The sequence below is a fragment of the Charadrius vociferus genome, unplaced genomic scaffold (assembly GCF_000708025.1).
Source record: "Charadrius vociferus isolate BGI_N301 unplaced genomic scaffold, ASM70802v2 scaffold59, whole genome shotgun sequence".
NCBI classification, from domain to species: domain Eukaryota; kingdom Metazoa; phylum Chordata; class Aves; order Charadriiformes; family Charadriidae; genus Charadrius; species Charadrius vociferus.
The window spans coordinates 6,841,568-6,857,022 of record NW_009661371.1 but is presented as its reverse complement, the minus strand read 5'-3'; the positions used below and the strand labels follow the sequence as shown (position 1 = coordinate 6,857,022).

At 35.9% G+C, this 15,455-nt stretch overlaps 1 protein-coding gene across 1 annotated transcript in view; it reads right to left on the bottom strand.

Moving 5' to 3' along the window:
- The window catches only part of TLL1 (tolloid-like 1), a 139,334-nt gene that overhangs the window by 63,582 nt on the left and 60,297 nt on the right, over nucleotides 1–15,455 (bottom strand). Inside the window, exons 2-5 of the mRNA XM_009893731.1 lie at nucleotides 14,230–14,340; nucleotides 10,073–10,153; nucleotides 7,615–7,767; nucleotides 5,463–5,580 (exon numbers count right to left, since the gene is read on the bottom strand). Coding sequence (XP_009892033.1) covers nucleotides 5,463–5,580; nucleotides 7,615–7,767; nucleotides 10,073–10,153; nucleotides 14,230–14,340 — 463 coding nt within the window. The remainder of the gene's footprint in view (nucleotides 1–5,462; nucleotides 5,581–7,614; nucleotides 7,768–10,072; nucleotides 10,154–14,229; nucleotides 14,341–15,455) is intronic.

Sequence of the window (15,455 nt, the reverse complement as noted above, 5' to 3'; positions counted from 1 at the left end):
GAGCGTCATGTCAAGCACACCAGATTCATCCAATTAAGCTACAAGGTTCTCATCACTTTAACAATTTCACTGAGTCAAAGGGTAAGGAAAACTAAAATATATAAATAAATGTATGAAGAAGATTAATTTGCAATATCATGGGTTTGACCCCAGGTGTGTTTGGCAAAAGGCCAAGACTTCTCTGTTGCTGTATTAGCACTTGTCATGGCCCTTAAAATGGAGTCAGCTGGCAGCCTTTAAAGCTCCTCAACTCTTTAATCTTTATTGCACCAGAAAGCAGTTGGAGACAGTAACTATTTATGAATCTCTAATTCCATTTAATCGGTCTAGCTGATCAATGATGGTAAGCAAAGAGAAGCAAATGACAGAGAGAAAGTGAAATGACTGGAATAATATGCTCATTCTTTTAAGTAATACAGCTACTGTCAAAAATGCTCTTGAAGTAATGTGAAGGAAGAGATAATCAGGTGGGGTCAATGTTGCGCTTTTTAAAAAAGCTGCACTCTTCAGAACGTGGTAACATAAAAATCCTCATAGACCACAACATCAGCTTGCCAAGGCACTGACTGTATGCAGTTGTGGATTAAAAACTGCAGAACGTCATAAGCATACTAGGACTGCATATCACCACAAAGCAAGAGAAAGCAGTTTGCAAAATTCATGAACAAAATCTCACTCAAGAGACAGAGGCTTTCTTCTTGGTGAAAATACGCCTCTTTCAATCACAAATATAACTCATTCTGTACAAAGGAGATATGGACTATGACCTGGCTTGATGAATTTGTTTATTGTCAGGGATCGACATACTTGTAGTTACAAAATGTTCTGATTCACTGTCCTAAGAGGAGCTGCTGCAATGACCGAAGTGGCTACTGCTTCTTCACCAGCTAATGGAGATGACCATCCCAATATTACAACAAAGAGCCAACTGAGTCCATTCCTCAGTTAACAGCTGCCTATCCCAGTGTATTAACACAAATCACCCCTCATTCAGTTTATGTGTTTTAGACTATGGCAGCTGGTCACCTGCGCCTTGCTCACACCCACCCATCCTGCAGGCCATGCCACAAGCGGCAGAGAAGCTGTGGCAACTGCTGTGAGCAGGAAAAATGCCAGCTGCTAGACTTAATGACCACCTGAAAGCATGAGTCAGCTCTAATGCAACAGATTCTTTAGTACAACTCTGAATTTCTTCTCATTCCATAAAAGTGATTGAGCACCTTTTATAACATGTAATCCTTCTTAAAGATAAAAAATGCTACAAAAGTGTACCTCAGGCAATGAATTTCCCAGTTTCACCAACTTTAAGAACTTGCCTGTAATGTCTATTTGATATACTAGCAAGTTCAAAAAACATTAAAACATTCAGAAGCTGTTCAGTCTTCAATGTTTGGAGAAGCACATGAAAGAGACCTGATTTTCCTGTATCTCAGACAGCTTTGTCAAATACCCATACAAGAGGATACAGCAGTAGATTGTAATAAGTCATCTGAAGTTTGTCATAAAAAGTACTTAAGTCTTCTGCTGGAGCGCAAAAATTGCCACAAAGTCAGATCAAAGGCATGCTGAGATGCCAGAACAATATGACTAATTGTTCTTTTTTTGTCTCGCTATATAAAAAGAAGCTTGATCTTATACTCAGTAATATTTATTAAGACCATGTGACTAGAGGCCATTCCAGTTTGCTGACCCCTTTTTTGGCTTTGCATACAGGGAAGTATACTGCCTGTGTCTTCGGGCACTTCCTATCTGATAGGAAGAAACATATGGATAGAGAAGCAGCAGCGAACAAACTGTTTTGAACCTGTTTACAGATTAGAGTTTTACTTGCCCAAATCAACTAGCTGCATAAATATTTGCTGTAATAGATATTAATGCCAATGTACATGGCTCCGGTAGAAGAATCATAAACACTCGTATCTTAATACTATATCGTTATTCTCACATCTGCAGCTAATGGGTACAAATAACTCAGTAATTACAAAATTTCAAACTACTAAGTGCTTCAGCTGTACTAAGAAACAATATTTCAATAATTAACTGTTCTCAAAATCAGGTTAAATAAACAAGATGTGATGACAAATAATTATAGTTTAAGACTGCAACAGATGAAATTATTCTGATGGGAAGGAGGGATCCAGCTGTAAAGCTTTGACATTTTTCCACTCAAGCTACCCATAAACAAGCAAGAGAACCCTGGTATCAAGGGCGGTATAAAGCTGCTTGGAATATTATATGAAGTGAAGATAAAGAAGACGCTCTTTAAACTTGCAGTCTGAGAAAAGACTTCTAAATACCATGATGACAAGCCTGGAATTGTTAGCAACTTTCGCAGATGAGAGAAGACATCTGAAAAGGGAAATACAGCATTATTTGGTGTCCTGAGATGTGCAAAACATGGCACACGCTGGAACCAGTGATGGCGCATCAGTGCCGTGGAAAGAACCCTGGCTCTAATTTGGAGTCACATGCCAACCAACCATGAGTCGAATGTGGCAGCCGTTGAGAACCAGGAAGGCATCATGCTTAGGTACTTGAGTGGAAGGAGAGACTACAAGATACATGAATTAGCTCCAGCACCAGCTCAGCAGAAGTAATGATTCATCTGGACAAACGTCCTAGTTTTGGGTCCCCAGTTTCAAGAAAGATGTGGACTAGCTGAAAAGAATCCAAAGAGAATAAGAATGTGATCAAAGGCTTAGAAAACACGACTTACCAGGAAAGATTAAATGGATTAGGCATTTTCTAGCCTAGAAGAAAAGGGAACTGAGGGTGGACATAATAACAGACTCAAAGTATATAATAGATTTCTTCAAAAAAGAAAGAGGAATAATTTATTTTCTATGGCCATGATGAGCAGGAAAAAAAGTTAATGTACTTCAATTGCAGCAAGAAATATCTGGTTTAGCTATGACCAATAATACTGCCCCTGACTTCCTACATTTCTTGTATTTAGGATACTGAAGCAATACATTTCCTAGCAGGCTGTGAAGTATTCATTTTTGCAGGTTTTTGGAAACAAGTTAGACAAGCATATCGTAGCAATGACTTAGGTATAGCTCCTTCTGTCTTAAGAATACATTAGATATCTTTCTGAGATCCCTTGCAGTCCTATGGGGCTATGATAATCAAAACTTATCTCTCATTCATTACTCATATATAAACCCTCAAGTTTAGGAAGGTCATGTATCTCTGATAACCAGCTGCGACATATCAAATACGCTCTTTTCATCACAGCCCTTCTGGGATGAGCTTCCCATGAACTGCTACACCAAGTAATGCGTCACGCTTCTGCAAAATATCCTTAATGTTTACAAAGGCTCAATAACACTTCACTTGCTAGTGCGCTAATGCTGGCATCTGAGACATTTGTAGATATTGCCACCTGAATTTCCACATATACGACTATATCTGCTTTCTGTTTCATTAAATGCGTTATGTTTTGACTGAGTGCTCTTTGGGGCAGGGTTTATCGCTTAGTTCTTAATACGAACAGTGCTAAGTTCAATAAAGTCTCCCTCATCTGTGAACGTTAGCTGCCATGGTACTGCAAACAATAATGACACAATGTGCTAACAAACCAACACAGCAGGGTGCTATGGGAAAGAACTGAGATTAATTTCAATGTGACTGGCCATGTAGCAGACAGTATTTGCAGATGGTTTGGTGTCACTTTTGTCTGGGATCTTTCCATGGAAAATCCTGCATCAGCACGGTATGTTGGTGGTTAGTGCACAGTGGTTCCTATTCACCCACAGAAGATACTTTCTTATTTATCTGGCTCTTCCTGAAACGGTTTACGGATTCAGGACCCAAAAAAAAAAAAAAAGTAATTTTAAACTTGTTACAGCCTTTGTAAATTATTTGTAATTTGTAAAGTACCCACCAATAAAACAATATTAACTGTAAAGGATAATGGTGACTTTCAAGATAGATACTGAGTATATTCCCACTTTCTGGTTCGAATTGGTTATAATCCAGCCTTCACCCTGAAGTGACTTGATCTCATGAAGCATCAACCAGCCTAACAAATAGTGCTTTGGCTGGAGAGATTTTGTCTTTTGAAGTTATAGAATTTACTTTTCATGACACCAAGGTCTCTGTACATATCCCCATATTCCTCTTTATAAAGCACCTAAGATCAGTTACATCTTCCACATTCTTCTGTTTAAATCCACATTGCTTTCTAGCTCTGTGAGTGCAGGGAACCATCACGATTATTCTCTGCTTCCCATTTCTCTTCCAGCTTCATGTCAGTATCCCTGAATCCTATCTTATAGGTTGCATCATTAACTAAAATAATGGCCATGCTGAGTCAAAACAAAAGTCCACTTCATTTGGCACTGTTTCTAACAGGGGTCTAGAGCAGACCTACAGGAGCACAAGAGCACAACAGGCAAGTTTGCAGGGACACCTGTAGAATAAACTCCAAGGCAAACGTGACACCTTTCTTAAAATAGCCTAGGAGTGGGTTATATTCCCTCGTCCTGTGCCTTCAGAATAATGTCAGGGGTAATTTAACAAGTAAGTCTACATGTAATTTTATGGGCTATAACTAAGTACATTCAGGATCACTTCTGCAATGCAAGGAGGTCCCAAAACTTCTTTTCACAACCCTATCCCATAAAAATTCAAAAGTAGGCATGCAAAGTGTTCATTGATCAGGAAGTCAGTAAGACAGAGCTGTTCAGTGTGGAGCCTACAACCCAAACGGAAGGTGGCTATCAGAAGTACAGTATTTCCACAGGTAGTGAGCGCTCTTCTTGGGAAATGAACATGGTGCACTCGGGAAGTTCACTGGTCACTATCTAAAATTAAGAATTCTGAGTGGAATATATAACAAACATAGATGAATCAGGCACTTCTGAGCAGAAATATCTGAAGATGGAACACGGCGATTAATCAAAAACTACACTAATAAGTAATAAAACTTGTTTTGTTCACTTTTACATGCCAGTGACCTGGAAGAAGGAATTTGCAAAACGGTCATGAATTTGGTGGCTAAACAGATCTGGGAAAGGACTGTCTAACAATAGAAGAGTTAAAATTAACAACAATTAATCTGGAAAAGGAATATGGGATAGATGTCCATACATAATTCAGCAGTAAACATGTGACGTGGAGAAATCTAAGAATAAACAAACGATAAGCCTGAAATACCTTAGAACAATACATATAAATATTAAAAGCATGACAGAAAGCCAAATATAAAAGTCTCACATCTGCGCATATATAGCAAGATCGTTTTATCTAGAAACAAACAAAAGAGGCATAACTTCAAAAAGTTACTATACATACTGCTTTCAATGAAGCTAAAGCCAAGCAGAACACATGTAACATTTAAATACAGTAACTATCTACTCATTTTCCTGTGAAGTATATATTTGCTTATAACTGCAAAGTTGGCAAACATGGCCAAACACTGAAAGCACAAGTATCTGTTACTATACGTACACACTTACCCACATGGTCTGTATGTAAATACAATATAACTTTCTTCATCGCTTCGTTCAATAAATGTAACGCACGTGTACTTTTCCCAGTGCCGCATCGCCTGTTTGAACATGGCGCGCTGGGTGCCTGGAAGAATAATTGTATGAGATGAAATAAGAGACTTTTTTAACTGTCTTGTTCCTTAAAATCAGATTTCAATACTAGGAATATAGGCCTGGAAGGAGTCACTGGATCACAAAGTCCTGTGTCCCGGCAGACCCATGTACTGCCAGACTCCAATTAAAGGGATACTCAGACCATCAGGTCATCACACCACATCTGCCTGCAAGGGGACCAATACTGCCTGACATACTCTAGCAAACATAAAACCTGCAATAAAAAGCACACCTATGTTACACCAGAGGAAGACAGCAGAAGAAATATAGTGTTGCTTATGCATCTGCATTAGCATAATATTTGCTAAGCAGTTCCCCAGAGGAAATTATCAAGTGGACCAAGAAAAAGTGAAGAGAGAAAAAGAAAAAAAGAGGAACCCTGGATCCTAGCTATGTAGCCAGAAGAAAAATAGTAATAAAAAAAAAAATCCTACAGCCTTCAAATCTGGAGACCAATTTAACCTAAGCCATTGTAGCAGGCATACCTGTCAAGGCATTTGATTTTAATAATGCTCTCTTGAACAGGGACCATTCTCCACTTGTTTGCGTCAAAATCTTTCAGAAATCAAATGATCCACCAAAAGGGGAAATTCCTCATTTGATACAAGACTATATATAAATACCTAGATACTTGTTTTAGGAACGAGAAACACATTCAGAAATAATCAAAACTATACCCTAGATGCAGCAGCAGCCAGGCCAGTTCTCACCACAGAACACAAAGCCAATGAGTATACAGTACTCCAGATAGTATAAGCAATGTAATTTCATTGCCTGACAAAAAACAAGGCTTATTAACTTAGAGGCAGTGTCTAAGAATATAGCTGTACTGCTTCTGAGCTGGAAATCCACAAAGAACAGTACTATTTGGCATGAATTTGCTAGCAGAAGTAAATCCACCTTGCAGAATTTTGCAAAGATGCATGTTACAGCATAGGATAATTTAAAAAAACCCAAATAATACTTTTTTAAACTTAAAGACAACAAACTCTCAAAGTTCATAAAAATATCAAGTTCAAATCATGTCAGGATCCTAAAAATTAAAGGTTATTTCATCCCATCTTGCCCTTTTCTTTTATCTTTAAGCAATGTTTGCCAAGCTTTAGAATTTATCTTTCATTATGAAACAGGTAAAATGTTTAACATGATATGCTTTCATTAAGTTTACTACCATTATTTCAGAAGATGGTAATCCTAAAGCAAAGGTCACATTCGGTAAAGTCCTATGTAAACACCCAAACTAAAAGTTTGGCTGTAGCTGTCAGTTTGAAAGGAATGACTTCGCTTTCTCTATACACATAAACATACAATGTGTGAGCATTTGTGTGTCTCTTTTGGTTCCCTGTATTATCGTGCACAATAAATAAGATGTTATTACATATCTTTTCCCATCCATCTTTGCTTTTCTCCCTCCTTTTTTGTTTTAAATTACCTCTTACATCCACATTGATATTGATCCATTTACATTTTTCAGGGATAACATATGTTTTAAACTTTTTCTACAGTTTTCTACTAAGAGTTCTATACATTTTGAAGTCAGTCTTTCTTCTTGTCACATATAATGTCTGTGTGTACCCATCTGAAAACCAAACTGAGGAATTAAAAAACACATTTGAGTCAGTCTGTTGAGTGAAATCAGTTTAGCAGAATACATGTCACACCAGTTAAATAAGTTATATTCTTGTGCTAAATATCCTGCATTTTTTTAGAAACAGATTTTGCAACATTCTGTTACTGAGGCTCTTGAAAACAAACATGCAAGAAGAAATATCAGACAAAGAAAAGAGCCTTTCCTTTCTAAAACAGTTATATATTTTTATTATGTAGCTTGCTTCTGGGAACAATTTTTTTGAAGTATGACTAATATTTTCAGAACAGATGTACTTCAAGCCTGATCCAACTGAAACCCTTCTATCGACTTCTATAGTATGACTTGACTTTAAAAAAAATAAAAGCAATTTAAAAAAATCATATTCCTTCTCCCCATCCAAAGCACAAAGCTTACCAGTGAAATTTCCACCTATTACATATGGAATGACACCCCCTGGCCATATTCTTTCTGTTCGTGATGTAGCAGCTCTGGGAAATCGGTTTTTCTCATTTTTCCCTGAGAATTTTACAGTAGTTCTTCCTTTAGATGTATTATTTTGCTCAAAGCCTGTAATGATAATTAAAATACTGAATGAGATCACACACACAAAAAAGAGAACAATTATTTTCCAGCAGGTCAAATTCAGATTATTTCTTTATGCCCTTTAAAAGTAGGACATTGCTGTTATGCAACAGTCTATCATTACTTAGTTTTCTGAGAAATGCTTGAAAGGAAAAGTCTAAATCTCCATTTTTCAAACGTATCTAGAGTAACAATTTGCACATATATTTATCATCTTGAAGGCACATTGCATAATTTTATCTAAATGCTCTCATTTAATAATTGTAATAATTAGAAAAAAAAAACACACTCCCTGTGTACATTTTTTTTAATAAATAGATTTGGGTTTTTCCAGCAAAGAAGGACGGACTTTGGACAGTCCCAAAGTAATTAAGGCATTCACCGTCCCTTTCATTTTTATTGCAAGATCTGGAAAAAGCAAGCGCAGGACCACCCTTAAAGCACTGGACAGAAAGAAGTCCTTAAAGTATTAGATTGGCTTTTATTATCAGAAATTACAAAGGAAAAATAGAAAAATTATTTGCAAAGCTGTATACACATGGAAAAAGTCAGAGAGGGTCATTTGTCCCTCTGATCTCCTCCACCTGTAGCTATTACTAGAAGATACATTTTCAGATTAAAATGCGACTTTCATTTTGATAGTAACCTTACAATACTTCAGGATGCAAATATACGTTTTTTTATAAAAGCTTTTGGAAGCCTATGGTTAAGTATTACTCATGGCTGGAATTTCTTTACGAGACCAAAAAATGTCTACTATTTACACAGTTTCACCATTCATTCCATTACAGGCAAATCTTTCCCAAATCAGCTGAAATTTACTGTGAAAACAGAAGAGGATAATAGTTAGACAAGGACTTGCACACCACGACAGGTGCTTCCCCTGAAGCAATTTATAAGTTACTGTGCACATCAGGGCAGCTGATTAAAACGGATCACTTGAAAGATGGTCAACAAATCCTACTCAGTGGAGTTGAAGTATTATCCCTCATTAGAGAGTACACCTTCCCTCTCCCAGTATCCTTGGTGATACTAGTGCCACCTAAGAGCTAACGGCTATGTCCGAATCAGGGAGGATTCTAGGGCAGGATCACGGCAGGGTACCTTGGCATAGCCCCAGGGCTGGGAGAGCAGAAGGAAAAAAAAAAGGAAGAAGCTAAAGCACAGGGCAGGGAGAAAGCCTTTGATACACGGGAAGAATAACCTGCCTTCGTAAAAAGCAACACGTAACTTAAATTATATCCAGAATGATATAGAAAACTTCAGGGTTTAAAAAAAACACTTGGGTAAAGCATATAACTTATCCTTGTAATTAAATAAGTGTGTAAATTAGAATTACACAACAGTCTACAACACAGGTAGAAACTTTACAGAAAAACTATTGTTATGCTTAATATGCAGTCATTACTGAATGACTTCTCATGTTAATACAGATGTTTTACCATTCACAATTCTTTCTGTCAACCTTCTTTTGAAATACCAGTAAGAAATTTATGCTAAATTTCATGCAAAAGATGACAAGCATTTATGCAACACGAAAATTGTAATTCTCTTATAAAGAATTAAGATTATATAAAGGAGCACTTCTACAAAGGCAGTTTCTGTGCTCTGGTTAATATTACAAGATATGCAGTGATGCATTTAGACATAATGTGGTGTGATTACAACGCAGTTTCACATATTTTCCTTTTTGAGGTTGAGGTTTCATGCCAGTAAAGTGACATGTCCTTGCATCAAATATGGTGAGTAAACTCAACCAGTATTAATGGGGATTCCACTTATATATTCCACTTATATATATACGTTCATACTGACAAGAGTATGCTTAGTATAAAAACGTGTTTGTTCAGTGTAACGCACCATAAACGCTTCAAACACAGTATGAACCATTGGAATACCCCAACTGGATCCAGGAAAAAAAAAGCCATTAAAAAACAAACAAAAAAACCCCTAGCAGCCATGCGGCATAGCCTACCTGTACTGAAAAGACATGGTATTGATATCAGTTGAACTGATAACTGAACACAGCCATTCTAAAAAGCTACCGAATTTTTAATATGAGACCTAAAACTACATATTCTAGCTTCCAGATTTGATGCTGGAAACAGACCTGTAAGAAAATGCAACAAAGCTCTAATCTCTTCATTATTATTCTTGTACTACTTATTTTATGGTTTGTTTATGCTAATAGTAATACAGAAAGGCTTTAAAGCGTTAAAGTACTATCATCATTAATGTTCATGATACATTATCACATCAGGCAACCTGCTAATTTAAACAGTGAAAATACCAGAGCCAAATCTTCTTATCCTGTCTATAAGCTGATAGAGGGCACCTCGTTTTTTTGACATCCCATGCTCTCCAAAGCCACCTTTAAAAAGAAAAGAAACAACAACAATAAAAAAGGAATGTTACAAAAGTTAAACACATTGTATCTTACACCTACAGCTACTATATATAGCCTGGAGAGATCAGAAAATACCCCATAAAAACTGCAATGTGTCTTAAAGGAAATTTAACATTCTTCAATGACTCGCATACAAATTCTTCAAGTATTCTTGACAATGAAATAAAAACACATTTTTAGCTGAAAAATTTTCTAATATGCATTCCAGAATGTAAGCCAACATGTCTTTGTAACTCAGACAAGTCATGACAATTACATCATCTAATTATTATTTGGAGCTTTTTTTCTTCCTGGTGACCTTGACATCCCCAGACCCATATTGATTGACAGCTAAAAGCCTTACTCTCACAGAAATTTCCTGAATGCATGCCATAATCTTCTCATTTCAAGGGAGGGGAAAGAGGGAAAGCAAACACACAAAGTTTCATCGGGAAAAAAAAAAACAACCAACAAACCCACAACAAAACTGATACAAACTTAACAAGGCTGATTTTACCATGAAAGATTTGGTTTCCTTTGTCAGCGTGCAAATAGATGTCCAATGCATTCTAAAGGCTTTGAAATATCACATGCTGGTGCGTATTGCAGTAAGACCTCACAGGCTTATATGTCTGTGTCATCTCAGTAATCAATGAGCAAGAAAAATTAAGCTAATAAAGTAACTGATTTTAACATTTACCATGCCATTTAGAGAAGTGCAACACATTACAGGAATGTGTACCTTTGATGCATCTGCCACATACTCTCTTCACCTGTAATCCTTTTGTGGCTGCAAGTGCCTTCGCAAACAACCAGTAAACCAGAAGAACGAACACTGGTAATACTGCACTAGTCAATAAACCATTCAGAATTGTTCAGAATGTTTTGTGATTTTCAGGAGTTTGTAGCAGGTTGTATTTTAAAATTTAGTATTTGTTATAGGACAAGAGAGCTTTCAAACTACTTTTACAACAGCAAAAAGTTAAACAATAAAAGGACCATTGAAACCTCTAAAAATACCTTTCCCAACTTGCCATAAAAACTTTCAATATACATGAGGAAAATATATTTATTAAACAACAACTCAAAATCATATTACAGATGAGAAAGTTCCATATAAGGAAAATGAGTTTGTGTGGCTGCTCAGTGAATAACAATGTGCCTAATTATTTGGATTACACTGTCACATAGTTGCTAGCTCCCTTGAGAAAAATTTTCCAAATTTTTTAAAACATTTTAGATAGATGAGGTAATAGTTCAACACATTCCTTTCCAACACTATAATATGTACTACAGAGAATATAATAATTCCATTCCTTGTATTGATGATCATTAATGTAATTTTATCTCGTGTTAACATTCATCTTATTAAAAAAGGCATATAGCTAAAGATTCCAAACAAATATTAAAAAAATCCATAAAAGCATTAACTGTCACAGACATAACAGAAAAAAACAAGAACTCCATTATTTACTTAAAGAAACTATTATACTATAATTATTTCTAGAAAAACATATTAAACTATCATTTCTGTGTTAACACAGCCTGTGTATCTCATTTCAGTGAAAAACTAAAGAAGAAAAAGTATCTCACATAGCTAATCTGTCTTATATCAATAATATATAGCCTTGCCAAGCCACAGTCTAAAAATGTTTAAAAAAAAATAATTATATTTGATGCATCTTCTCATACTTCAGGCAGGAGGAGGAGGATACTTTCAGCAATTTGAACTCATAATAATATATACATAAAAATTTTATCAGCTTTACTGTCGTTTCTGTTTACAATGATTGTGTGTGTTGCTTGGACAAAATGACAAATAAAATGACAGAGTCACACTCTGAGAAGGCTCACAGATTAAGTATCTGACCCTGCAAATCCAGGCAGATAATCCTCACCAAAAGGAATAGTCGCATAATGTCAATCAGAGCCTGTGAGCCTCAGGATTTTTCATTGGGAGTTGCAATGAAAATGTGACTCTGCAACTCCATCTTGCTAGCATACACCCAAGTATCCGACCTTTCTACCTGATATCACCTTTAGCTTGCGAAGGTCAACACAAAGTTCTCAGAAACTAAGCTTCTAATTAATTGTCATCGTGTCTGCAACTAAGGTAAAATATGAATTTGTTTTCTCTTGTACAGACATTTCAGTTCCTTTTCCCGTTGCTACCTAATATTAACTAATTAGTTGTTGGCAATTTACTCTTTTGGAAATTAGAGGGGGGAAAAAAAGCACATTAGGCTGTGCAGTTTGCAAAAATAGGCTAAATTCGTAGTTTATGCATCAAAATGCTGTAAATTTAGAAAAATAATTACATATGTAAAGTGTAAAATTGTTTTTTTTCTAGAAACAGGGTTGGAGAACTCAAGAATGTTGAGGGTTCACTGAGAACCATTACAAAATCATTAACTTATGCAGTTTGTTCTCCAAAGTCCAGTCCCACTGACCATTGCAGTTGCTTTGATTCCTCTTGTGTAATAAAGGTAGAAAAATTTGACCCAAATGCATTAGTAATCCTCAATAAGATGACTCAATGTCCTGAATAGGGTACTGTCCATGGGAAAAGATAATGCACAATTCTCAAGACAGGTAAGGAAAGAAAATTAAATAATAGAATAGTAAATATTATTAACAAACAGCTTATAAAGGTATATTCTTTCTGTAGCAACTGAAAAAAAAATAGTTGTGCAGTTCAAAAGAAAAAATAGAAAAGCAAGAAGAAAATGGAAAGTCAGCAGGCCAAAGAAATCACTCGACTGCATCCACTTAAAGGGGAAATGACCGACCTTGCTCTCTACCTTTTGTCAGCAAAGCCAGCGCCTGAAATACCTTCAAAGCCAATTAAAACTATTTGTTTGGGGAAAAGGGGGGCAGGGAAACCACGGACTCTATTAACATTTTAAAATCCAGTCTTGATCTAGACATGATCAAAGGCGTTCCTGCCTTGAAAGAACAAGTGGCTATAAAAGGAGACAAAATAATTTTTCAAGTTGTTATAAAAATAGTCTAATCATGACACCTAACTAGGAAGCGTAAAAATATTTCAAATATATCAATATTGTAATGTTGAATTGAAAATTGCTTCTTTGATCTGAAAAACTCCTTTCTGATCATTACTCCAAGTGATCCTTATTTCCGCATACCAGGAACCATCAAGTTAATAGCAGCTCAGTTCAGGAACATATAGAACATGCTTAACAGAAAATAAATTTTAATTATGCTTATACACGTTTTCTAATAGCATTTTTTTCCACACTTCTCTTAAGTATCTTGGCTTTTTTGGTACCAAAACCTGAAAGTTTACAAATTACAGTTATGAATTTACAAGTCAGAGCCTGAAAGCATAGATATTTTTAGACATCAGACAGATATCCATTTAGACAGAGATTATGTTTTCTCTCACACACACACATATATATTTACACATAAATAATATCTCTTGTCTGAATGTCCAACTGCCTGTGTTAATCAGATTGCAGCTTTTGGCACTAATGCACTGTATGTTAACAACAGCAAGCAAACATATTAAAATTTGACAGATTAATAGTTGCTTTTTAGACAAGACACATTCTAGCAAGGATGGCACCTTCTTGTGTTCCTTCTAGATCTGGGTACAGATTTGGATGGAATTGAAAAAAGAGAGAAAGGAGAGGCTGTAACCCAAGATGCCCAGTCTTGCCTCCAGGATTTCACTTGTATTCTCCATAGGGCACTTGGGCTCTGCTATCGGGAACTCTTAGCGATGAAATCAAAGCTTTGTACAATTTCCTTTCCCACATGACCACCTGCAGAGTGGGACTTACGGTTCCCACTGGCTTCTGCTCTTCAGTTCAAAAAGATATTTTCAATCAGAAATCCCAGAATAAAATTAATGTTTTCGCTTTTTCTCTTTCTTTCCCAAAACCAAAGTTAAACTCATTGTTTAATAACCTTTTAAAATGTAAACTAATATTACTCAGAACGTTAGAGTGACTTTCTACATTTAAAACAGAGATTGCCTTCTATGCAGAAGTAAAGAACAGGAAAAAGAAGTTAAAAGCAAGCTTGAAATATCATACCTGTGTTATGGCCAAGTCTTTCGTTGGAGTGCTGCGTAAGGTCAATCGTCCTGTCAATTTGAAAGATTTTTAAGTCTTCATCATCTAAGGCAATATCTCCCCAAAAGACAGCTTTAAATAAAAAAGAGCTCAATTTAATTAAAGAATTTATTTAGACATTAAAACCAATCTGAAGACTATAATGCCATGTTACAACCCTTGGGAAAATACAAGACAAATATACATTTATATCACATACATTTGCTTCCTGATCTATATTTTTACACAAAGAAAGAAAACTACCTAGAAAAAGACAAATAATTTGTTTCGGTATTCTCCTAAACTCTAAGTCTTTTTAATTTCTTTACACATTGCCTAAATGCAATCATTTAAAGGTAATGTCAATATATTAAGACATTTACAGCATGTGTTGTTTTCTGTAAGTAAATACAACAAAGAATAGAAGACACTGAAACATGTTAACATTTGAAATATGAAGTCAAAAAGATACAGTACTGAAAAAATACAATCTTTACATATCTTAACATCTTCCTGACAATGAGAATTATTTGAAGTAATTTTTATGTTCCAATCAATTTCTATATTACATTACGTTTGCCTCAGAAAATTATCATGCTTATCTGTTTTCTGCTAAACTGAGTGGGAAAAAAAAAAACAAACCCACACTTTATTTTTCATTTTCCTCTTGGTTTATTTGTATGGTTTCCTTTTATAGTTAATCTCACTGTTAGGATTCTTTCAAATACTTTGCTTTTCAAAGCTCTGATCTCCTCCTCCTTTTTAACCTTTCTTTCGCCTTTTTGGTGGGTTTCTTCTTCTCTCTTTTCCTGTTCTCTTTCAGGATCAGGTTTTTCTGTTCAACTTATCTTCCCTAAGCTGCCATCACTACTCAATGAACCAAGATATGGGCCCACTTGCAAGAATTTGGGATCTATAACCTCAGTCTTTCATCTCTGCCTATTTTTGCTGAGATTTTAACCTGAAATTTCCCTGCCAACCCAAACTTATCATTAAAGCTGAACTCAACGGGCCATATCCTCAACTGCTGTGAATGAAGCCAACAGTGCATATACCAATTAACATGAGCTGAAGTGGTTGTTTATTATCTTTATCCAAATTCTTTCCCTTTCCCTTTCTTCACTGCCTCTGTCAATAGCTCTATTATTTGTCACCTCAGAGTCACAAAACCCCTGGGTTCAATCTTGGTGTCATCTTCAACTCTTTCC